Source organism: Dromiciops gliroides, chromosome 5 (genome assembly GCF_019393635.1).
Source record: "Dromiciops gliroides isolate mDroGli1 chromosome 5, mDroGli1.pri, whole genome shotgun sequence".
Lineage (NCBI taxonomy): Eukaryota > Metazoa > Chordata > Mammalia > Microbiotheria > Microbiotheriidae > Dromiciops > Dromiciops gliroides.
Window position 1 is genome coordinate 218479992 of NC_057865.1, and position 25754 is coordinate 218505745.

General features: G+C 41.8%; 1 protein-coding gene across 5 annotated transcripts in view; it reads left to right on the forward strand.

Annotated features, from left to right (window-relative positions):
• SCN8A (sodium voltage-gated channel alpha subunit 8) overlaps positions 1-25754 on the forward strand; it is a 199973-nt gene that overhangs the window by 97284 nt on the left and 76935 nt on the right. For 4 of the 5 annotated variants that reach the window (XM_043968390.1, XM_043968392.1, XM_043968391.1 and 1 more), the window contains exons 4-9: positions 975-1064; positions 1676-1804; positions 3826-3917; positions 16811-17032; positions 19326-19389; positions 25430-25571. In XM_043968390.1, the coding sequence (XP_043824325.1) occupies positions 975-1064; positions 1676-1804; positions 3826-3917; positions 16811-17032; positions 19326-19389; positions 25430-25571 (739 nt within the window). The remainder of the gene's footprint in view (positions 1-974; positions 1065-1675; positions 1805-3825; positions 3918-16810; positions 17033-19325; positions 19390-25429; positions 25572-25754) is intronic. The other variant, XM_043968394.1, reaches the window with a different exon arrangement.

A 25754-nucleotide genomic window follows, 5' to 3' on the forward strand; every position in this document is an offset into this window, starting at 1 on the left:
CCCTACCAATAACCACCTGCCCTTGGTGAGCAGTTCATTGTAAATGGATAGTGAAGAGCCCAGGTTTGCTTAGCCTTTTAACCTGAATAACTTTCACAGGAAGGGCAGATGGGTGGGCTGATATGGTTTAGTGATGATTTGCCATTCAGAGTTGGAAGACAATTTGAATCATCGCACTTTGTAAGGCATTTAGTGGATTTTTTCCCCTTCCTTTTCCTAGATTCCCACATAGTGTATTGTGTAATTTAAGATTCTAAATGTGGATTCTAATCTGTTCTCCCAGTTTTGGGGGAAACTGACTAAAATCACTGATAAAAACGAGTTTAGGTTTTTAAGGGTTTATTGAAAAATAGAAAGAAAAAGATTGAGAACAGAATTCCAACAGCCTGGCATTCCTATCTGTCCTCAAATTTCCTGTGAAGTCCTCTGCCGCCACCACCACCATCAAGTCCAGAACCCAAAAGAGCAAGAGCTCTCCGCGCAGGCCCTCTTTCCTCCTTATTCTCTCCTCCCAGAAAATAGGAGGCTCCTCAAGTTGATTGGCTGGTAGCCTTGATAGACAGCACCCATGAGCAAATGTCACTTCCTGACGCCAAAGAAAAGCCGCATGGCCTTGCCCTCTGAGGCATTTTCCTCATGGTGGAGCTTTCCCACAGCAAGTCTCCAGTAGGTGGCATCATTCCAATCATTACAGTATCCAGGTTGGTGAGGGGGGCAGGGATCTACCAAAAGGGAGCAGGATGACTTTGGGCCCTATCTGAAGAAGGAAGTGGCCTTCTTTTCAAGCCCTGGTTAGGTGTTGAATGAATGTGTGATGTGGTGGCTTTTGGTGCCCTATGACCTATAGTTATCCTGCCTTGGTCAGACTTCTGCAGCCTCTTGAATGATTGATTGGATGTCATGATGTACCGTGGGATGGTGTGTGCATTGTGAATACAGCTGCTTTCATGGATTCTTCCTTGACGGCTCGCTACAGTATTTAGCATGATCATTATGTGCACTATTTTGACCAACTGTGTATTCATGACTTTTAGTAACCCTCCAGACTGGTCAAAGAATGTGGAGTAAGTAACTTATTTCTTTCTTATTTATTATCTATCTCAATTTCTCCTTCAAGGACAAGGAAGTGGCTCTTACCTCTTTGCTATTTCACAGGGGAAGGTGATGATTGGTAAGATATTTGCAGTGTTCTAAGTTCCTTAGGAAAAAATAAAAATTAAAAGGCAATAAGATTCAGCAAACTACACTTGCACCCCCAACCCTTGTCCTTACCTGTGGCCCGCCAGTCTCCTTTTGGCTCCCTTTCTATTCCTCTGCCTCTTACTGCCCATTATATGGGGGGTCTCTTCCCATACTTTTTTCTTCCTATAATTAGATGCCCATTTCTCACCCTAAAGGCCAAAGTAGCTTTGGTGCCTGCTTCCTCTCCTGAGTTTGGAGCCACGGTACTTGCAGCATCCCTGGAAAGCAGCATATCTCCCCAGGGACATGCAGCTGTACCACAGCCCTTGGCTTGTAATATCTGAGTTCTCCTTTATGCCTGTTACTCCTTCAACTCTTTGGGGTGGAAGGGATTAAGTTATATGAATGTTCATTGAAATGGCCGACTCTTTTTTTTTCTTCTGTCTGTTAAAGAAAACAGACATGGTCCTCAATGTACTTGTTTCTGTGATAGGTACACGTTCACGGGGATTTATACATTTGAATCACTTGTGAAAATTATTGCCAGAGGTTTCTGCATAGACGGCTTTACATTTTTACGGGATCCATGGAACTGGTTAGATTTCAGCGTCATTATGATGGCGTAAGTTTCCTGTTTACTCCGTTGTTGTTCTAGATGTGATTGTACCTCTTGTGCATGAGTGTGTTGGGGGGCACATGCGTGTGGTTGTGGCTGAGTGCATATGCAGCAGCTCTGCCTGGGTGAACACAGAACGTGGTCTGGATACTCCCCCAATCCCAGACAGATCAAGTGAAGAAGACTCCACTCTACCTCCCCACTCATTTCTCTTTTCCTTCCTTCCTGACCGCTAGGGGCCCTTGGTGAGGACCCAGAGTTTGTGTAGCGGGCTTGGAAGTGGGGGAGGAGGGTAGAGGGCCTGGGAAAGGGGGGTCGAGGGGTAGTTTCCTGAGCCTGTTTTGTTATGTATGTTTCCAGGAAGCCTGGGAGGAGATGCTGGGGATTTTTCAAGGGGCAAGATCCTAACCCACAAATCTCAAACCAGTCACTTCCTGAAGGAGGAAGAGACTTTTTGGTTCCTGTTGTTGCCTCCAGAATGGAGGGGACTGATTATTTTAGCCATATTTTAGGGTCTTGGAATATTTCTTGCTCAAGACCAATGCTGCTTCTTATTCCTGTGTGTCTGGTGCACCGAGTGATAGTGTTACTTTATCACTGAAAAGGCATTTCCTTGAAAAACTGAACTGACCATGGAAAATATTTAATGGATTTTATTTTTTCTTTCCAGCTTTTGATTTTCCTGGAGTGTGTGTTGGGAGGGAGGTGGGGAAGCAGGGTGGCATACAGGGGGTGTTGTGTCTGTTACTCATGTAGGTAGAGTGCTTATATGCCCTTGCTGTGATGTGAGAAAATGTGAATGATGAATGAGACCCCTTCACCAGAGGCCTGGGTGGCTGAGTTTCTTTTGTATTGAGGTTACTAATGTATTTCCACTGTTGAAAATGTACACTGGCTTGTATTTTCATCTGGCATCCTTGGACCTCATTTTCAGCAATACAAGCCATGTTGTCATTTCCAAGCAGATAGGCAATGTGTGCTGAGGAATCTGGTGGTGCAGTGGTTAGAGCACTGGGTCTGGAGTCAGGAAGACCTGAATTCAAATCCAGCCTCAGATATTCACTTAGCTGTGTGACCCTAGGCAAGTCACTTAACTTCAGTCTGCCTCGGTTTCCTCATTTGTAAAATGGGGATAATAATCACTCCTGCCTTCCAGAGTTGTTGTGAGGGTCAAATGAGATGATCATTGTAAAACACTTTGCTAACCTTAAAGTGCTCTACAAATGCTATAACTAAAATACAAAATTTTAAATGAAGCATAGCTGGGTGATAAAATGAGCTTGTACCCTTACACCCTGATTGGGGTTTTCCACTGTACCACTTTCATGTGTCAAAGATTAGACCTTTGTCTGTGGCCACATCCCCAGTCCCTGGGTAAAGGATTTGCTGTTGTCAGCTGTCAGAGAAGCCCCCAGCTTGATATAAAGGTGTTTGCAAGGGCTCCAGCCCCTTCTTCTTTCTGTCTCCCTTTTAAATTCATTTTAGAAAGAAAAGAGCAGAAAAGAAAATAATTCTGATCAAGAAAAGCACAGGGCTGATGCCAGGAGAAAGCCCCACTAACCTGGATGCTTCTATTCCTCCAAAGCTCCAAAATTCTTTTTAGTGCTGGGCTCTCCTTTCCTGACTGTTTCTTCCCTAATGTGGTTTAACTTGTGTTTACAGTTTTAATCTCTTTCCTTTCCAAGAATGCAAAAGATAAAATCCTAGTATCAGTCCCTCCTTCCCCCTGTTCCCAATACCTTGCCTGGTGGTACTATTACAAGTCACCTCTGGTTTGATTCTGCAGGTATATAACAGAGTTTGTAAACCTAGGCAATGTTTCAGCTCTGCGCACTTTCAGGGTACTGAGGGCTTTGAAAACTATTTCAGTAATCCCAGGTAAGGCGTCCTGGGGTTGGTGTTAGGTGTTGGGGTAGGGCCCTGCTGTGACGTTCTGTACCTTTTGTTTTGTTGTGCTTGTTGTTTTGGTTTTTATTTTGGTGTGTGTATTTGTCATTTGTCTTTGTGTGTGACCTCCCTTACTGCAGATATGTGACAGAGTTTGTGGACCTGGGCAATGTCTCAGCGCTGAGAACATTCAGGGTTCTCCGAGCTTTGAAAACTATCTCTGTAATTCCAGGTGAGAACTTTTAAACCCAACAGCTCCTTTTTCTGGACCCCTTTCTCCTTTCCCCCACTTCCCTATTTGCCACATTCTGAAATGGCACATGCACATTTGACTGTACGCTTGGTAGTATGCATGACTTTGCCAGGAGAAGGTCTCTGACATGGCTCTTGCACTTTACTTGCCAGCCATGCACCCGCTGCACCATCCAGGCTGACTGGGACTGGGGATGGGGGTGTTGCAGGGTGCTCTGGGAGATATCTCTACTGCTATATGCAATTTTTTTTAAAGCATGCTCTTGAGAAACACTTGGAACTTAGAATATTTGTAAACTTGCCTTAAAACTAACTTTTCTTTGGGAATAAGATATTTGCTTCTTGTCCTTGTGGAATTAGAGCATTTTAACATTGACCATCATTCCATTGCTTGCAACTGATAGGCTTCCTGTGGCTTTGCTCATTGACTATTGCTTTGACTGTTTCCTTTGCTCATGGAATGTTCATTCACATAATCACATTATTATTATTATTATTATTATTGTTAATAATAATAATAATAGAATCATTGAATCAAAGAGACTAACACAGATTATCTAAGCCAGTCCTGTTGACAAATTTAAGAACCTTGGAGTTGGTGAAAATGTTTACCCCAGTCTACCTTAATTTTAATAAGCCCTACCCTCTTCATTCTAGTGTTACTTATTTCACTGAAATAATAGAACACAGTCCATGTTTAGGGTTCACTTACAAACAAAAAATCTCCATTAGAAAAGGGTAATAGGAACTATAAAAATCCAAGGTAAGTTCTGGGAGATACACTTCAGTGCAAGTAGAAAGAGAGATGGAAGAAAGAATAGAGTGAGTCTGAAGGATAGTATGAAGAGAGAATGAGTAAAGACTGGTGAGGAAATGATGGATTCCACTGGAGGTTGGGGGGGGGCAGGTTTGGAACAAAGCCAATTGAAAATCCTGTTGGTAATTTTGCCTGATTTCTTTTATATTTATTGCCTCATGATAATAGTGTATCTTAATAAGCCATAAAGATTGGGGGATGAAGTGGGAGGAGTCATCTTATTTTCTATTCCTCTGATTCAGTGAAGGAGATTTTATCATTTTTTTGCTAAACTACTAATGTAAAATGCCTACTGGTTATGTCAAGTTGGGTCAGTTTGGGTTATATTCAGCAGTTTTTTAGAAGATCTTCTGTATTAGCTGTGGTATCTATAGCTGTTGGAGAAGAGGGTTGGTAAGCATAGAATAATCAGATGCCCTGCTTGGCTTGGCTTTTACCCTCATTAGTGACTTGGGAAACCTGCTTTTCCTTCTCCCAGCACTTTCATAGAAGATCAAATTGCACTGGAAAGGGGGCTACAGTAGAGCTGGGGTTCTGTGAGGAGAATGGTAGTGGTTGGGCCCTCATGAAGTCACTTATGCCTTTAGGGACCTGACTGTTTCTATTTAAAATTGGTGGCATGAAAAGGACCAGCGAGTGAGAGTGGTTGGTGGATTCAGAATGAAGCTTTTGACAGCAATGAGGGGTCTTTTACTAAGTCCTTAGAAGTTTTTCTGTTTTGGCAAGAAGCTCAAACAGTTGAGATTTAATCATCACTTTAAATTTATTTCAAGTGAATCCTGTGATTCATTCTGGAACCATCTCATTAAAGCCAGGGGCTTGCATTTTAACTTTTTATCTTAATGGCACAGTAGACAGAGCACTGGGCCTGGAGTCAGGAAGACCTGAATTCAAATCCAGCCGAAGACACTGTGACCCTGGGCAAGTCACTTAATCTCTGTTTCCTCAACTATAACATGGGGGTAATAACAGCACCTACCTCATAGTATGGATTGTTGTGAAGATCAAATGAGATAATATTTGTAAAGTGCCTAGCATAATGCCTGGCATATAGTAAGTAGGCACTTAATAAAGGCTTCTTCCCTTCTTTTTCTCCATTCTGCCTCTCCCCTACCCTCCTTAGTTAGTTCTCAGAATGCTTAGCATTTTTCCTTAGGACTATCCCAGCTCCCTCTACTCCTTTTAAATGTGCTCTTGTGTTTCCTGCTCACTTTCCCCAGCATACTCTGTGAGGCAGTTGTAAGAAACAAGAAGAACTTGTTTTTGTGATCTGAAACCTTCTCTTCTAGAATGAAACTAAAAACTGCATTTGTATAGCTAACCAGGGTGGGAAGATTATAGGAAAACTTTCAGTATGCTTATTTTGACTGTGAGTCTCCATCTCCTGTTTAGCTATGTAGTTAAATGTTATTTTTTTTTAGTGTGAACTTAACTGATAAACATTTTTCCATAGACCACAAAAGAGTGTTGTACGAGAAACTGTGAACTCTTACATCTATTTTTTAATATACTCAATTTAACAAAGTAGTAACACAACTGCTCTATTTGTCTCCCCTCCTACAAACCAAAACACCTTTTGTTTTCTTCAGTGTATTAAAAGATTTTACTGATGCTAAACCTTTAACCTTTGACCACATGATTTTAAGAGTTTTATATTTTTCTGTCACCTTCATTTATGAAAACCGTTGACAGTTGCCACTTCATCCTTGGTACCTTTGCACAACGTAGAAAAGACTAGAATGATTACACCTATCTTATAGTTGAACACATTGAGTAGAAAACTGGGATTAGAGAAAGCCAGGGTGCTTGTTGCTTGAATGAATCGGACTGCATCCATATGGAAACCTTGCTCCTCCCTGCTCAGATTTCTAACTTATTCATCATACTTCATCCCCCTGAGTCTGTCGTCCTCTCCCTGTTAGGATGCTGCTCATCTCCCTTGTCTGAATAGAGCACAGTTAAGAGTAATTGGGCCTGCCAGGAAATCTAAGTCCTTTTGACTCCAGCTTCACAGCGGGCTCCGAAGGAGAGTTCTTGCCTCAAGGGTAGAGTCTTTTTCTTCACATCACTTCAGAGGGATTGTAGGTGTCTCAGCTTTCACCTGGCTCTCTTCCTGTCATGGCCCTTCATCAGAGCTGGCACAGGGTATGTTGAAGGCCAGAACTACAACAAAACAGTTAGGAGACTTCTGAGGACCTGACAGGGACCCCCAAATCTCAGCTTCTTTATTATAGCATCCTTTTTCTGGGACCTAGAGCATTCCATTCATCATGAAACAATGCTGGTTCTAACTTTTTGGTTATTTAATCAGAACTATTCTGCTCATGAGGGCTGGCTAGCCACATTCCATTGTTTGAAGGAATAACTTCACTCCAGTGCCTTGAGCTAACTTATTTAACCACCAACTCCACATTCTGACCTTTCATATTTGCTCATTTAAAATCTTGGTATAGGAGAAAAGTATCATTTGTTGTTTCTCTTTGTTTGGGAGTAAGGAAGACTTGAGAGCAAAGGTTAGAATCTCAGTGTTTACAAAGAGAAGACTTTACTTGAAATTTCTGTGGACAGGAATCTAGTTAAACTTGCCTCCTTCGGTTTTAATATTCTAACGTTCTTTTTGTTTGTTTTTTGTTTTTGTTTGCAAGGCAATGAGGGTTAAGTGACTTGCCCAGGGTCACACAGCCAGTGAGTGTCAAGTGTCTGAGGCTGGATTTGAACTCAGGTCCTCCTGAATCCAGGGCCGGTGCTTTATCCACTGTGCCACCTAGCTGCCCTATTCTAAAGTTCTTGGCAGAAGCATCACCAACTTGCTCATTGGCTTTGATTTGCATTGACATTCTGGCATATGATGAATTTGTTCAGTGCAGGTGGGTTTTCTTGTATTAGGTTTGATAATCTAGGGGGTGTCTTTCAGCTTATTCCATGGACCTGAGCATTGTTCATTTCGCTGAAATGACTGATCATCCTCAGGGAGGTGGAGGTGGAAGGAGGAATAGGTATGTTTTAGCATGCAGAAAATATTGTTGGTAAGATTCTGCACTTCCTTCAGGTGACCCTAGGCTGGAGATGTCAGTTCTCCTTTCTTGGTCAACACCAAATCTGACATTAGCTGTCATTGTTCAGTTATATCTCTCTGCTTGTCTGATGTTTGCATTTTGTATGTGTTTGCTGTTCAATTTGTGCTTCAAGCAGGCTTTTCTTGCATACCCTGCTGTGTGGGAGTCGTTCGAAGGAGCATTCTGGTATATTTTGGCCAGTTGCTTTTAAGGCAGCATCTTGGTTTTGTATAGCATTTTGTCCCATACACCAACAGAAGAAAGAAGAGATTTTCTTCTTGCATCCAGAACAATGACGTTCTGAAGTCTTTGATTAAATTTAAGAAACATTCACTGTCTCCTATGTGCAAGGAACTGTGCTAAGTGCTGGTTATGCAAAGATTAAAAAGCACTATAACATAGTTCCCGCCTCCATGAAACTTATAGTCTAATGGGGGGGGGGGTGAGACAAGTGCATAAGTAACTGTGATATGAGGTAGAGCTTGGTCAAGGTAAACTAGTGATCCAGACAAAACACAGCTGGAGTAGTTGAAGGTGATGAGATGCCTTTGAGATGATGGATTAGGAGGCACTTCAGGAAGGATGTGGAACCTGAGCTAGGGTCGGGAGGAGAAGAGGAATTTTAGCGGCCAGAACTCACAACATGAGGGAAACCTGTAAAAATCCACAGAGGCAGGAGAGGGGCAAGCAAGATCAAGGAACAATTGTAGTCTAATTTGGCTGAAATTAGAATATGTGATGGTGGACTTTGTGAAATAAGGTTGGAAAGGTGGCTCGGCCCTTTGATGCCAGGCTGACATGTATGTATTTTATGCTGGAGGTGACAGGAGCTACTGGAGGTGTTTTGAGAAGGGGAGTGGCATGGTAAGACCTGGAACATTGTTTTGGCATCTCTGTGAAGAAGGAAGGATCAGAGACACAGAGGCTTGAGGCAGTGAACTCAGTTCAGATGCTTTTAACTTGTCCAGGAAAGAGGTAATGAAGTCCTGGACCGGTGTGACAGCAACATGAATAAAGAGGAGGGAACAGGAAGATGCAGGAGCTATTGTGGATGTAGAATCAATAGGGTGCAGTAATTGATTGAATTTTCATTTGTTCATTCATTCAGTAAGAAATGATGTTCCAGGTTCATTCTGGGTGCTGGAGATTCAAAGGTAGAAATGAAACAATGAAACAATCTCTGCCTTGGAGGATTTTACATTCTCCTGGAAGGAAATCTAGATGAGTGAATACAAAATATATATGAAGTGCTTGGGGGTTGGTTGGGGGCTGGGGGAAGACATTCGTTTTCATCCCCCTCCCCCAAAGATTGGGAAGGGCATCATGGAGGAGATGACTCTAGAGCTACACCTTGAAGGAAGCAAGAGAACCTAAAAGGCAAAGGGGAAGAAGAGGAGGTGCATCCCAGGGACAGGGCACAGAGAAGTGAGAGATCGGACGTGTGGGCAACAAATGTGTAAAGGACAGCAGCATGTAGGAATCCGAGAAGGTAGCCTGGAGCTACCTGTGACCAGCTTTAAATGCTTGAGAAGATGGTAGCGGGAGGGGGCCGCTGTGGCTGGAGCTGTGCTTTAGGAATGACCCTGTGGCAGCTCCATGGATGGTGGGTTAGAGAAGGGGGAAGGAAATGGATTGGGGAGTCACTGCAGTAGTCCTGAATGAAGTGATGAGTTCCTGAAAGAGGGCAGTAACTGTGGGAGTGGGGAGAAGAGGAAAGCGTGGAATGTGACATAGAGAGAGGAACAGCAGCACTTGGCAGCTGATTGGGCATGAGGATAGCGTGAATAAAAGGCAAGTCAAGGACGATGGAAGTTTCTGACCCAGATAACTAAAAGGATGGTGGTGCCCTTTAAAGAAATAGGGAAATTAAGAAGAGAGTCACATTTCTGGAGGATAGCTACTTGGTCCAGTTTGGGACGTGTTGAATTTGAAAAAGGGTGATTGTTGATCAAAGACCAGAGCTGAGGAAAGGGATGCTAGAGCCGAGAGCCATCTACCCAGAAATAAGGTGAATCAGCAGGCAGGTCCTCTCTGAAGTCTCTTCCAGCTCCGAGACTCTGTGAATCTGATTCCAGAGGGGTATTTCCTCACATTAAGCACAAATTCAACCCATTCTCGAACAAGAGTCTCTTCTGCAACCTTGGCTTAAAGACTGTGGACAATTCCCTCCTGAGGCAGTCTCTTTCATCCCTGAAAAGCTCCTTTTATTAAGAGGTTTTCCCCTCCACTGAGTTGAAATCTGCCCCATAGCCATTTTTACCCCCTTGCTTCTGCTTCTGCCTTCTAAGTCATAGCAGAATAAATTCACTCCCTCTTTCAAAGGATAGTCCCTTAAATACTTTGGCAGAAATCATGTTTTTCCAAATCTTCTTTTCTCCAACCTAAACTTTCCTCATTACTTAACTGATCTTGGTATGATGAGCTTTCAAGTTTGTTCATTGAGGTGGGGAGTGGGGTCAGGGGATAAGGAATCTGGGACATGAGGCAGACATGGAGAGAGAGAAAAATGAGTTCAGTTTGGGTCTGATTGGGTTTGAAGAGAACTCCAATCTGCACAGAGGTATGTTGGAATTATCTGCATTAAAAAAAAGGATCATTGGGGCAGCTAGGTGGCGCAGTGGATAGAGCACCGGCCCTGGAGTCAGGAGTACCTGAGTTCAAATTCGGCCTCAGACACTTAACACTTACTAGCTGTGTGACCCTGGGCAAGTCACTTAATCCCAATTGCCTCACTTAAAAAAAAAAAAGGATCATTGAAATCACCAGAATAGATAAGATTAAAGGGAAGTATTAGAGAGGGAAAAAGACCAAGCACTGAGCCTTGGGGACGGTGAAGGGAGAGTGGGAATGGTCATTCTTGAAGTATGGGAGCAGAAAGATGAATCAGCCAAAGAGACTGAAGATGAATGGTCAGAGCAGTAGGAAAAAAGTAACCTTGTTGGTAACTTTGGAACTAGTTGTATTGCAGGGTAGACTTTGAGTCATTGTAGGAAAACATGTTTAGGTGACTTTTCTTGGATAATTAAGAATCAAATCTGAAATACGTTATTTTCAATTTAATCTAGTTGAAAGCCAAAAATTGCACTCACCCAAGAGATTATTTCCAGTTCAAAAGAAATCATGTGACTAATTTTCATCACATTTTAATTTTTTGGCCCATCATGACAGATATCTAGTCAGTGAGAGAGAAAGGAAATTAAATCAATAGAAACCATTGACTTGTAGGTTTCATTCATAGTTGGGCAGGATTCTAAGAATCATGAGTTTGGGAATATTTTGAAGTTCCCAAAAGGATTCTGCCCAAAGAGTTTCTAGTTCCCTTTTTCCTGGCACAGTTTTAGAAAAATAATAGTGGAGCTAATCAAAGTATAATGACATTTCGTATCCCACAGTAATTGGTATTGATGGAATACACATTTTTGGTAGTCTGCTGTTTTGTCAATACTCATGAACAGCTCCTAGGTCACTCATAGAATCACCAGACAGAAGTGGAAGAGGGATCTCAAAGGATCATCCAGTACCATCATCTTCATAAAAAGCTCCAGGGATGAAGACTTCTCTGCTTTCTTCTGACAGCCCATTCCACTGTTTTGTTATCACCCTGAAAGTGCACAGAATAGCCAGGTAGCTTTAGGAGTCCAGAACTGAATTAATGACCCAGTACAGACCTGCCTGTACCCTGCCCACTAGAATGAAGTCTTTCCTGTTTTTCAGGATCATTTCATAAAGGAACTTCCACATTTTTGCATTCACACTCTTAATGATTGTACTTGTGGCAAGGATACCATATGTCTCAGGGCTCAAAGATACCTCTATAGGCCAGCTAGTTTAGCCCCTGGCTTCAAACAGAACCTCCCAAACTGAAGAGACTCTCTCCTATGTTTAAAGGCCTCCACACCTTCCTTTATAACCTTTTAACCTTTCTAAATCCCTTATGCTATAGTTTCAGCAAGTCTCCATGTTCTTTGGTGAAGATAGAGAAAAGATATCATAGATTCAGACAGTTCCATTAATTTAAGCCTCACCTTGGCTTTTTCCTCTTTATAGATTTCCTCTTTAAATTGTCGGCTCAAAAAAAAATTGTTGGCTCCTTCAAGGCAGGTATTGTTTTTGCCTAATGCCTGGCATATAGTAGGTAGTTAATAAATGCTTACTGACTGGTCAATTTATACTGAATAATTCCAGTGACCTTTGACCTGGAGTCAGAAGGTCTTAGCAAGTTCTTATGTGACTTTTATTGTCCTCTTGTATTTCCAATTTCCCTCACATCTTTGTTAAATATGCCTCGCTAATCTGGACCCATGAATCTGAAAGGGATTCTGGGTTCATTAGAAAGCATTTGTTATTCTTCCTACTGTTGTTTTCTGAGTCAAGTTTAACAGCTTTTTTCTCTTGGAGAGTGATTGTTATTATTATTTCCGCCATGATAGATACAGTTGGACCCTCTGCTGCTGGCAGATTCAGTAGCCTCTATGGGGATAGGGAAGTATGTGGTAGACATCTCCAATCACTGCCAAGAACAAGGCTGCACCTGGAGTGAGCTTGGAGGGCATCATACTCCTTTCCCCCTCAAAAGACTGGGCTGTAAGAACATATTCACTCATTTGGTTGAGGATTCCAAGATTCACTAAGTGAATAAATGTTTGTTCCATGCCATTTATGTATAATACACTGTGATAAACCCTGAAGGAGACACAAGTATAACTGAGACACAGTCTCCCCTCCTGGAGAGGGGGATTAGGGGTAGGGTTCCAGAGCTTAAATGGGGTTTTCAAACTCTTCTCACCTTGAAAATCTTGATGCCAAGATTGGAGCCAGATAAAATGGTTAAAAACAATTCCTCATAATTGCATGGTGCTTAAAATGGTTTTAATGTATCTCTTTTGATCCCAGAAACAACCCTCTGAAGTATATGTTTTTGTTTCCATTTTGTGGTTGAAGTAACTGAGTCTCAACAAGGTTAAACAGATTGCCCGGAGTCACACAGCTGATTAGTGGCAGAACTGGGATTAGACTCTGCTGTTATTTCTCCAATATTGCCTAGACTGTAGGAGTCAGGATGGAATGGTTGGTTTCTCAGATCTCTAGGCGAGTCCCTGATAGCTCTCTCTTTTTGCTTTTTTCGTTCCTATGATAGTGTGTCAACTTCTTAGTTTGCTAAGCAGTGCTCTGGAAGAAAGAATTTGGGATTGGACTTTTCCAGGGAGCCAATTGCCAATCTGTTGGTTATTTATGGGAGAATAATGGAGCTCTTCCATAAATATCGTTTTCTTTGTGCCCCTACAATTCTGCAATACTATACTGTAGGGCTGATCTGCCCTTCAGAATCATATCTATCTGTCCCTTGAGGGCACTGGATCATCTAAGGTCTTTTACCTCCTCTCAAATCTATCCACAGGCCCGAATGTAAGGAAGTTGAAAATCTGTATTTTTCAGTTAGCCCACAAACATTTGAATGCTTGTTAGGTTCTAAGTACTGGACACAAAGAAAGGTAAAAACCCATTCTTCGCCCGAGGAGCTCACGCTCTAATGAGGGAGACAACATGCAGATAGCTATGTGCATATGAAAGTCTGTAGTGTAAGTGGGAGCTATGTCAGAGAAAGGGCGCCTGTGGGGGTTGAAATGAAGAGGGAGACTAGGAAAGGCCTCTTGGAAAAAGGAGGACTTGAGCTAAGTCCTGAAGGAAGCCAGAGAAGCCAAGAGGCAGATGAAGAGAAAGAACAAGACATGGAGACAGGAACATGGAATCCCATTGTCTGTGGAGGGAAGTAAGTATGAGAAGAATGGTGAGGTAGGAAGGGCTTTCTTTATAAGCTAAATGGAGGCCTCCATCTTTTATACTGGAGGTACTTAGGGAGCTGCTGGGATTTACTGGGGGGTGGGCAGCTGACACAGCAGACCTGTACTTTAGGGTGATTACTTTGGTTGCTGAATGCATTATGGGACGGAGTCAGGAAAATCAATAAGAAAGCTATTGCAGTATTAGAGAAGTGAGGTGACGGGAGCCTGCGTGCATGGAGAGGAGGAGAGATATGCAGAGGATAATGTGGACACTGAACTGACAGGACTTAGCAATAGATTGGAAGTGTGAGGTGAATGCAAATGGGGAATGAAGAATGAGGTGAGGTTGTAAGCCTGGGTGGATGGTGATGCCCTTGACACTAATCCTTTGGGACAAGAGAGGGTTGGGATGAAATCTAATGAGTTCAGTTCTGGACTCATCTGTACGGTGCAGGCCTCCTCTCATGCTGAAAGGCATCTACAGCATATCTACTTCTAGATGTCTTAGAGGCAACTGATAATGCAACACTGGAGTGTAGAAGAGAGGTTAGGGCTGGATAAGCAGAGTCAGAGTCCTTCATAGAGAGGATCATTGAACCCATCAGAGAGAGAATAGGAAAGGGCCTGCCTAGGGTTAGGGGACCTATATTCCTCTAGGGCTGGAAGGGACCTCGGAAGCCATCTAGTTCAACCCCATCATTTTATAGATGAGGAAACTGAGGGCCCAGGGACATTAAAATGAAATGCCTGACATCCTACAAGTAGTAAATGTCAGGGGTAAGATTTGCATCCAAGGTCCTCCAATTTGAGAACAAATATTCTTTGTTTTGCTAGAAGGATTAAGGGTGGCTGTGGCTGTGACAACTTGCATATTTGACTCCAGCTGGGTTTGTGGGACATTTTGGAGGTGGGGGGCAGGGCATTTCATTTCAGCCTCCCTCTTTATCTTTGAATTTGCCATGACATAAACACTAGCCATGGAGGAGAGATGGAGAAGGAAATAGCAAACTACTCCAGGATCTTAGCCAAGAAAACCCCAAAGTGGGGTCACAAAGAGTCAGACATGACTGAAAGAACAGAACAACAAAAACATAGAATGTACTAGACTGCACTAAAATTTTCAACCTACCCATTAGCCTCTCTTAAACTTCAGCTAGCAAAATTTAAAGAAAGGCATAGGCATAGTCCACCAACCCAAAGGCATTTATTAAGTGCTTACAGTGTGCCAGTCACTATGCTAAGCACTGAGGATATAGAAAAAGGCAAAAGGCACAAACATTGCCCCAACCCCCTCCAGGAGCTTGTGTACTAAGGTGGGAGGAGGGGGCAGAGAGAGAACAACCACATAAAATAAGTTGATGTGCAAGATAGATACAGAGTAAAGGGACCATAACCTTCCAGAGGAAAACTCAAGGACATGGGAAGAAGAGGAAGGCCTCTGACAGAAGGTTGCGTTTAAGCTGAGTCCTAAAAGAAGCATGGGGGCCAGCCAGTACAAAGGCATGGAAGCAGGAAAAGGGAGTGTCATGTGCAAGGAACAGCTAGCAGGCTAGTACTGGGGAGCCATGAAGTTTATGGAGAGGGTAGTGTCCATCCCACCCATAATAGCAGCATGTTCAGCCTAAAACTTTAAATTAAAATAGCTTATATTGCTTCATATGCATCATCTTTATTTCTGCCACATTCTTATAAACAGAGAAGCTTAGGGGCAGCTGGGTGGCGCAGTGGATAGAGCACCGGCCCTGGAGTCAGGAGGACCTGAGTTCAAATTTGGCCTCAGACACTTAACACTTACTAGCTGTCTGACCCTGGGCAAGTCACTTAACCCCAATTGCTTCACCAAAAAAAACAAAAACCAAAACAGAGAGGCTTATTAGGTACAGTACCAAGAAGATAAATATCACTATAATGGCCCAGCCGAGATTAGGAACTGGGGTCCCTTAACTCTCAGTCTAATCATCCAACCTCTAGACATGGAATAAGGGCAGTGTGTCTAGGCTCTAATGCTAGAATTTAGTCCATGTTGCCTTTCAACATGTCCCCAGGACAGCTAGGTGGCGCAGTGGATAAAGCACCAGCCCTGGATTCAGGAGGACCTGAGTTCAAATCTGGTCTCAAACACTTGACACTAGCTGTGTGACCCTGAGCAAGTCACTTAACTCTCATTGCCCTGCAAAAATAAAAAATAAATAAAATAAAAAAATAAACATACCCCCAATATTAAGGTGTGGCTGCAGAAATAATGATAGTATTGGAACTCAAGCTGCTCTCCTTTGACCCTATTTGGGCAGTTCAACTGTGGTTTCAAATTCAAACCATGGTTTGATCCTAAGTCTGCAATTAAAATGGTTATTGGCATTATTTCTTATTTGCAGGTGATAGAAAAGGTCAGCCAGTGAAGTCAGGGCATGCATTCAAAAACAAGACAGGAAATGGCTTCTTCCATAAAGGAGTTGCCTTTCAGAACAGACATAATGCAAGGATTGAATCATTATTGGAGTCAGCCAAGTGTGATGGGGGCTTTGGGGCTTGGGGTCAGGAAGTCTTAAGTTCAAATTTGGCCTCAATTTCCTCAACTGTAATAGAGAGATTATAATAGTTCTCATTTCTGAGTGTTGGTGTGAGGACAAAATGAGGTAATAGTTGTAAAGTACTTAAGGTACTTTAAAGACTTCCAAGCAGTACATAAATGATAATTATTGTTGTTATTATTATCAATATCATTATCATTCTTGAACAGATATCTTGGTAGTTTGGGAATTCTTGGGAAAAGGTATCTAACTTGGAAACTTTTGAAAAGTTGTCATTTATTACTAGCTCCCTATCTTCCCTGTAGTTCTTATTCTATCTTGGGTTTCCCTAGAATATAAAGAGAAAAAAGTATTTCTAATTAGAAAGGGGCCCTGGGTTAGCAGTGGTGACAATTTTTTTCTCTAAATACTGTTGAGCTTAAAAGAAAGCATCCTATCCTTCTCATGTTCCTGGGTTTAATAGTTTAATAGGCAGGAAAAGGGAGTGTCATGTTCAAGGAACAGTTAGCAGGCTAGTACTGGGGAGCCATAAAGCATACTCTTGTCTCTCTATTGCTTCTATACAGAATTTATTCCTCTTGGTTAAAGGGTAAGCATGGGCCAGGTACTAGAGAGGACTAAAAGGGAGGCTGGGAGGTTGGGAGGACCAGAGAGTCAGTCTAATTCTGATGGTTCTCTCTCCTCAGGTCTGAAGACCATCGTGGGAGCCCTTATCCAGTCAGTCAAGAAGCTGTCTGATGTGATGATCTTAACAGTATTCTGCCTGAGTGTCTTTGCCTTGATTGGACTACAGTTGTTCATGGGCAACCTGCGGAACAAGTGTGTTGTGTGGCCCATCAATTTCAATGAGAGTTTCCTTGAAAATGGCACCAAAGGCTTTGACTGGGAAGAGTATATCAACAACAAAAGTAGGTATTCCCCTCTTTGTAGGAAAGAAACAGTCTTTTCCTGGCTTACATGGTCAGAAAATCTGTACTGAACTTGAAACATGATATTCAGAGAAGGGAGCACCAGTCTATACCAATGTAAATAATCTTAAAATTAATTAATTGATTGATTGAAAACTAAGAGGAAGTCAAATACCAAGTAATTAATTTTAAAATCAATAAAGAGCAGATACAAATGTGATTCTTCACAGCAAAGAAGCAGGAGACAACTGGAATACAATCATGTGTGTGTATATATAGTCAAATGTAGTTTTACTTAATTGTTTTCTTTGTGAAAAGAGAGGATTCCGCCTGAAGGGGTTGGATTTTTATACAAAGACCAAAGGCACCAATAAAATATTCTGTGGACTTTTTGTTTTCTTAAAAGGGAGCACCAGAGGATAGACTTGGTAAGTTATGGGAATGTCTCTTCAGTAGTCTATTCACAACCATCAGAGGTGACCTGGGAAGGCCATCCAAGTCATCTTCTTAAGAGCCAAACAGCACTCAAACTTTACCAGAGTAGTCACTCTTTTGGTTTTTCACCCTTTAAAATATTCAAAGAAAAAGGCCTTACATTTTCTCTTGATGAATGAGAGTTGCCCTGAGACTTTTTTTCTTTAAGCTCTAAGTATGATTAGTGCCACCCTCTCTCATTCTGCCCCACTATCTATCACGGATGGTAGTTTGTCTACCTCACTGACGTGCTGGGAAGGTTTTTGTAAAGTGTTTTTATCACTATTAAATCACTATTTAAATGTAAGCTACTATTTTTAGGATCACAGGATTATGTTCTAGGTGTTGCTGATTTTATGAGTGAGGCGTCTACAGTGGCCAGAGAGCTGAGGAAGGAGTGTGCCTAAGGAACAGCCATGCTTTGAGTGTCTTTTCCCAGAGAGAGGAGCTTCATGGCTTGGCCTCTCCATCAAAGGGTGTGTGCCCAATGTGTCTTAAGACAGATGCATTTACAAAGAGCCTATGTATAGAACCATGTTGAGTTAAGAAAATTAATTAATCTTACTTTCCTCTAGACTTTAGACTGAAAATGGCATTTCATCATGTAGATAGTAGGGCAATGCTGTTGACTGTTTGATGTGTTGTATTCAAGAAAACTGGGAAAGTAGATTTGTAAAGAGAAAAGTTAGTGGTAGAGGCAGTTGGGTAGCAGAGTGGATAGAGTACTAGGCCAGGAGTCAGGAAGACCTGAGTTTAAATCCAGTATTGCACACTTGCTCTTGTGTGACCTGGGACAAGTCAATTAACCTCTGTTTGCCCTAGTTTCCTCATTCTCCCAGGGCTGCTGTGAAAATCAAATGAAATAATAATTATAATTTGCTTAGCATGATGATTTGTACACAGTAGGTGCTTAATAAATGCCTGTTTCCTTCCTTCCTTTTTCCTATCTCAGCCCTTCATTTGGAAGTCTAGTTAGAGTGGGATATCTATAAGAAAGCGATAGGAAGGATATCAGAAGGGAACCTTAGGGAAAGAGTGACTCCTCTTCCAGAACAAGATACTTCTTTGGGTAGTAGAGTCATAGGGGATGCCTGGTACTAGTAGGTAAACAGTGATTGAGGAATAGAAAACAGTTGATTCAGAAAATGTGATTGTGGTTCACACAATTGGTCTATGTGACCTGTGCCCTAGATTTGGAATGTTGATGTGAGTAGGGTGTTGGTGATAAGGATATACACACGTAGGTATGTGTGTGCATACCTACGTGTGTGTGTGTGTGTGTGTGTGTGTGTGTGTTTCAACATTTCCAAACTAGGTTCCATAAAACCCTACTATAATGCATAATATGAATAAGGGTTCCATAAGTAAATGTCAATCCTAAAAGATACTATGTTAAATTATAGATCAAGATATATTTACAGAAATACCTCTCTGTGGCAGTTGGCTTAAGTTCTTCTCTACTGTTAAAAAAAAATTTTGCCAGCCTCTCTTTATCCTGGGGATATTACATATTTGTAAGTACCATAGGCTGTCATTATGTAGTATGCCAATATATTTCAGAATCAGAAGTTTATTGTGCCAAATTAGTTTGAGAAGTACTTCATGATGTCAAGAATCTTCAAACAAAGCCTGATCAGTGCATGTCATATGCAATAAAATCCATAGTAGAAGGGAATTATTATTATTTCATTGTTATCATGAAAGGGTTAAACTTATAGGTACTGAAAATGTTTGGGGCAAAATAATTTTTTGCTGAAGATAAGATGGTTATTGATCTAAATGTGTCAAATTCATTCTCTGTCTTTCCAAATATTTTTAGCAAATTTTTACACCATACCTGGCATGCTGGATCCTTTACTTTGTGGGAACAGTTCTGATGCTGGGTAAGTAACCCATTTGGTTGTTTTCTCCTCCCCTAAAATCTGTTTCCGGTTTGGTTGATGGACAGTATTTTCATATGCTTTTTCTTTTGTGTGACATAATGGGGAAAAAACAAAAACATTGGACCCAACTGCATTGTTTTATGTTTTTATGTTCTACCATTTACTTACCCCAATGTCTTCATTTCCTAATTGTAAGATACTTGCCCTGTCTAAATCACAAAACTAATGAAGGGAATCAGATGACTTATAAACTGTAAAGAACTAAACAAATATTAGTATCACTGTACTAATTTATACTATTTAGTATTTGTCCTCCTGCAGTAGTAGATTGTAGTCCTACCATAAGGCAGAAGAATCCTTATACACAAGCATCTCTGGACTCTTGAAGGCTGTGCTAGGGGAGTATTAGAAGCACTATTGGGCTCTTTCCTGCCAACAGAGCTTTGGGGATGGTCCCAGCAACAGGCCACCTCTACTTGTGGAGCTATCTCTGTATGTGCAGGTTAGCCATTTTGTGATGAATTTATTGGTCACAGCAACCCATGAAAGGGGCACCTGGTGGCTCAATGGATAGAGTGCCAGGCCTGGAGTCAGGAAGACCTGAGTTCAAATCTAGCCTCAGACACTTACTAGCTGTGTGATCCTGGGCAAATTACTTAACCCTTTTGGCCATAGTTTCCTCATCTATAAAATGGCCTGAAGAAGGAAATGGCAAACCACTCTACTAACTTTTCCAAGAAAACCCCAAATAGGGTCACAAAGAGTTGGACGTGACTGGTGACTCAGCAACAACAACAACGAAATCCATGAAACAGAAAAATAGAAAACACCTCGGTTTTCCTAAAGGGGCAAATAAGACAGTAAAAAGAATTGGTTTTATTGTGCATTCAAAAAGAAACCCCATTATTTCATGCAACATTGGCAGTTGTTAGGTTATTTGTCAGTAAATTACCTTGAAAATAATTCCAGCTCATGTACTAATATCAGTTACTAAGGATAAGGAAATATAGAAATTCAAAAAAGAATGTGATACCACCCTCCAGATTAATTCAACGTGTAGTTTGATGCTCTGTGAGTTCATCATAAAAGTAGAGTTGGGAAGGAATGGTGGAAAAATATATTTCAAGAGTAGGAAATGAGAGCTTTAACAACAGCAGTAACTTTGTTCAGAGACCCTCTACTTATCAGTATCTAGCAAGGCATAAAATGAGGAGATGTAGGCTCAGCTAAGGTATTCTCCCTGGTCAGAGAGGAGGTCCAGGAGTGAGACCACATCTAAGAAGGATTCTCCATGGATGATGAGCTCCTCTGGATGCTCCCCAGAGCTTAGCATTTAAGAAATGCTTGTTGTCTGACTGACTGACCGGTTGTGAACAACATTGTGGCAAATGTATTGGGCTTCAGAGCTTTCTAAATTAGATTCCTATTTTGGTACAATTCATCAAGCATTTATTAAGTGCCTTCTGTGGGCAAGGTCCTTCTGCTAGACTCTGGGAATTCAAGGAGAAAGAGAAAAGATAATACGTTCTCAGAAGTTGGAGGGATGGGGAGGAAGCAACATCTGTACAGGTAAGTTAGTAGAAATACATACAAAATACTCTGGGCCGATGGAGGAAAGCATTAACAGCAGTGGGAATCAATCAGTCAACAAGCACTTATTTGCCTTCTGTGTGCCTGACAATATGTGAAATGTTAGAAAAACAGGGACAAAACTGAAATAGTCCCTACCCTCAGAGAGCTCCCATTTGATGAAGAACGACAGTGTATACACATTTAAATGAGTACATTTAAGGTGTACGCAAAATAGACCAAGATAATTTCAAGGGGCTGGGCACTTGGGGATCAAGTAAGATCTCATACCAGATGTGGCGCTTGAGCTGAGCTTTGAAGGGAACCAAGAATTCTAAAAGACAGAAATGAGGAGGGGTACACTCCAGGCAGCTGCAGCCTGGGCAGACACATGGGGACTGGACATGGAAGGTCATTCTATGTGTAATGAATAGGAGACAGGCTAGATTGATGAACCAGAGAGCACAAGCGGGGAGGCAATGTATAATATGTCTAGAAGGATAAGTTGGGGCTATGCTGTGGAGAGCTTTCAATGCTAAGCAGAAGAGTTAGTTTTTGACAGTTGAGGTAATGGGAAGCCTTTGAGGTTTATTGAGAAGGAGAGTTATATTAGGCTTATATTTTGGGAATATTGCTTTGGCAGCTATGTGAAGAGTGATATAGAGAGGGAAGAGACTAGAGGCAAGGAGATGAATTAGGAGGCTATTGCAATACTTTGGGTAGGAGGTGATGACAGCTTGAACTAGGGTGGTTGTGTGAATAGATCAAGACAGATGACAGAGATGATATGATGGTAAAATATATAAGACTTGGCAAATGATTGGATGTGTACAGTGAGGGAGGAGAGGGAGGAGTTGAGATGACTCTGAGGTTGTGTATGGGTGACTGTAAGGATGGTGGTTCCTTCAGCAGAAATAGAGAAATTGACCCAAAAAAATAGAGAAATTGAGAAGGGAAAAGGTAACATCTGTTTTAAATATGTTGAGTTTGCAATGTCTACAGGATGTCCAGTTAAAAAGGTCAAAAAAACAGTTGGTAATGTGGGACTGGAGCTCAGGAGACAGAACAAGGCTGGAGATAGATGGATAGATAGATAGATAGATAGATAGATAGATAGATAGATAGATAGATAGATAGATAGATAGATAGATAGATGGATAGATAGATGGATAGATGGATAGATAGATAATCTCTTGGAATCATCAGAATAAAGGTGGTAAGTGAGCACATGTGACCTGATGGGGCGGGGGAAGGAAGAGGAGGGAGAGAGAGAGATTCCAAGAGGCAGAGGTGAGGAGGGAGTTCATCTCATTTCAGTCATGAAAGGGCATAGGATTTGGGAGAACAGAATGCTATATAGGGGAAATTTGGAGTGAAATGTAGAGTTTGTGTTGGGGAGTAATATGATAGCAATTTAGAAAGGTAGGTTGGGGCCAGATTGGGAAGGTCTTTAAATGCCTAAGAAGTGAATATGTATCTTGTCCTAGAAATAATAATAATAATAATAATAATAATAATAATAATAATCTTTGAGCTTTGTGAACAGGAAAATAACATGGTCAGACCTGTGTAAGAAAAAAGATGGAGGGGGCAGCTAGGTGGCGCAGTGGATAGAGCATGGGCCCTGGAATCAGGAGTACCTGAGTTCAAATTCAGCCTCAGACATTTGACACTTACTGGCTGTGTGACCCTGGGCAAGTTGCTTAACCTCAATTGCCTCACCAAAAAAAGAAGAAAAAAAGTACAACCTTCCCTTAAGAAAAAAGATGGAGGGCATCCCCTCTTCCTCCTCAGCCTTGTCCCAGCCTTTCAATCCAGAATCACAAAGATGAAGACAAAGTAATTTGTTTAGTATGGTTTATAGGATATAGTTAGTCACTGTCCCCTATAACCTAACAAAGAAACTCTCCAGAAGATCACAAATTTCCCTAAATCTCCCAAATAGAAAAACCAATAGATACCACCTGAAACAGGTCTTTTCCCTCAAAGAAAGAACCTGCTCAACTAAAAAATGGTGGTCCCTACCTCCTCTTTTAGAAGGAGGGTCAGCTTAGCAGATTTTTGAGGGGTGGTATCTGGGATTCAGGGGTTGGGAAAGAGAAGGGCTAAATTGGTTAAGGCATTCTGTAGCAGCTAGAGAAGTTATGGGTAGTCAGGTAAAAGGTTTCTTACTCTGGTTGTAGCAGCATTGACCTGAATACAGTACCTAAAGTGTGTGTGTGTGTGTGTGTGTGTGTGTTTTGCAGAGGGTAGGAAGGGTATCAGATAGGTCTTGGCTGCGTGTGCTGCCACCCTGCGTGGGTGCCCTGGGAGGAACCAAAATGTATCCCAACTGGGCTTTAGTGTTGAGCCTGTGAGCTCCTGAGCCTAGAATAGCAGCGGCTTTGGTTTAAGAAGTGACAGGAGGGGCAACTAGATGGCGCAGTGGATAGAGCACCGGCCCTGGAGTCAGGAGTACCTGAGTTCAAATCCGGCCTCAGACACTTAGCACTTACTAGCTGTGTGACCCTGGGCAAGTCACTTAACCCCAATTGCCTCACTAAAAAAAAAAAAAGAAGAAGTGATAGGACTTTTTAAGAGGGGAGGCCCCACTTATGGGGGTACCAGGTGCTAGGAAAGCTCCTGAAGAAAAAGCTTCAAGGCCCCGGGCACAATGTCAGTATCATTCAACTCTGAACTGTCCTGGTCCAGCTGGCCCACTTATCCCAATGATTCTAGGAATGAATAGATAGCATCCACAATGATTCAAAAGCAGAGTGCTTAACTCTCCATATGGGAAAGACCAAACCAACTGGGTAAAGAATTCCTATTGTCCAGATAATGATATACAACCCTGAGAGCTAATCCTTTGGTATACTTCAGATGGACAAAGAGCTAGGCTCAGAATTGAAGAGGAAGAGGAAAGTGGGCTAGATTCCCCTTGGGAAATGCACAGATGACCTCAGGCTTCTCACTGAAACAAAGACCCATCTTTTTAGCAGCAACAGCATTCCCACAAAGTTAGATAACTGTAGGCCATGGAATACTGCAGTCTCTGAAGACTTAAAGTTGAGGGTCCCCCGTAAGATGTTGGAGAAGCTCATGATGGGTATTTGTGGGCTATAGAATATAAACAACAAGGAATTATGTAAGAAAAAGGCCAAGAAGGCAGTCAGAGAAACGCAGAACCAGAAAAAATGATGGAGCAGTCACAAACTGAGAATCTGAGGTAACTGATGACTGAGGGACAGCACACACGATGGATGATTCCCTGGAATATATCCAGTCTTGAAAAAATGCTAGGAAAACCCCTGGCACATTAGAATGACCCTCTGAGGCAAAATAAGGACAAGAGTCCCAAAGGACGGCCATGTATGGATGGGCTACAATATGCATCCTTGGAAGGGCACCCACCCAGATCCATTGGCATAGCTTTTAGACATCAGTAATAGAAACATGATTTTATGGTTACTTATTTTCTACTTTTCTGGCCTTTTTCCAATTTAACCTTATATTCATAAATATCAGTAATAGGATAATGTTTCAGACCAGAAATAGAGTCCAGAACATTAGATTCCTGCCATTCTTTTGTAGTCACCAGATTCTGTCTTCCTTATTGTAATTAACAGCATAGCGATGGAATAAATATCTGATTTTACTGAAGGTTTAAAACTGAGGGAGAAGCCAGTATTTGTAGATGTTATTCAGAATTGACCTAAGATCTGGAAATCGACATTGTAAGATGACCAGCGGCAAAAGAGACTCCCACTTAATACCTGCATTGCAGCAGGCATTAGGGGATCTGTCAGCAATTCCAGGAGCAATGTAAATGACTGATCTGCAGCTATTAACATCCCAAGCATCCCACTGCTGCAGTCAGTGTTAAAGGAATAAAAGGTTATTACGAATCTGTTAGTTTTCCCTTGGTTTTGACTCTAGCTTAGCATAATAAACAAGGATTGAATCTGGTCAAACTTCTCATTGATCTGAGATCTGGGAGAACTGACCTAGTGAATGTCTACTACTGTATTTTTTACTCCTCTAAGGTTTTATGCTTTTGGCTTTTTAGCCTGGCCATATACAAAATTTCAGAATACCCAACAAGCAATCATCCAGCCTTTGCTTGAAGACCTCCAAAGAGGAGGAAGCCTAACATTGGTAATTTCCATCCATCGTTCCGACTTCTCTCTTTTGGAGTTAACAGGAGGCACCCTTTAAACAGCCCTTCAGATATTTGAAGCATCACCTTCCCCTGGTCTCCTCTCCAAGCTAAACATTTCCAGTTCCTTTGATTTCCCTTCATAAGGCATGGGGTGAAGGCCCCTTACCATTCTTATGCCCTTCCCAAACTGGCACCCAGAACTGAGCACAATACTCCATGGTTTGGTTTTTGAGTGGTCTTTAGTTGAGGTCATCACAAATGGCACATGATAATGGACCGAATTGAATTGACCAAGTTAAAAAGTCCCATCCTTTCTTGTTCTCTTTTCAGGCAATGTCCTGAAGGATACCAATGTATGAAAGCAGGAAGGAATCCAAATTATGGCTATACAAGCTTTGATACCTTCAGCTGGGCCTTTTTGGCATTGTTTCGCCTTATGACCCAGGACTATTGGGAAAACTTATATCAGTTGGTAAGTAATATCAGTTTCTTTGATGAGCGATTCTCTATGGCAGCAAGTTGGGTAGAGATGTGGAAGCATTCTCTGCGAGAGTGTGATGATTTAATTTATTGAAAAAAAAAGTACTGAGCATCTCCTATGTATTACGAAGGCACCATGCTAGGCACTAAGGGAGATTTTTTAAAGTATAATAAG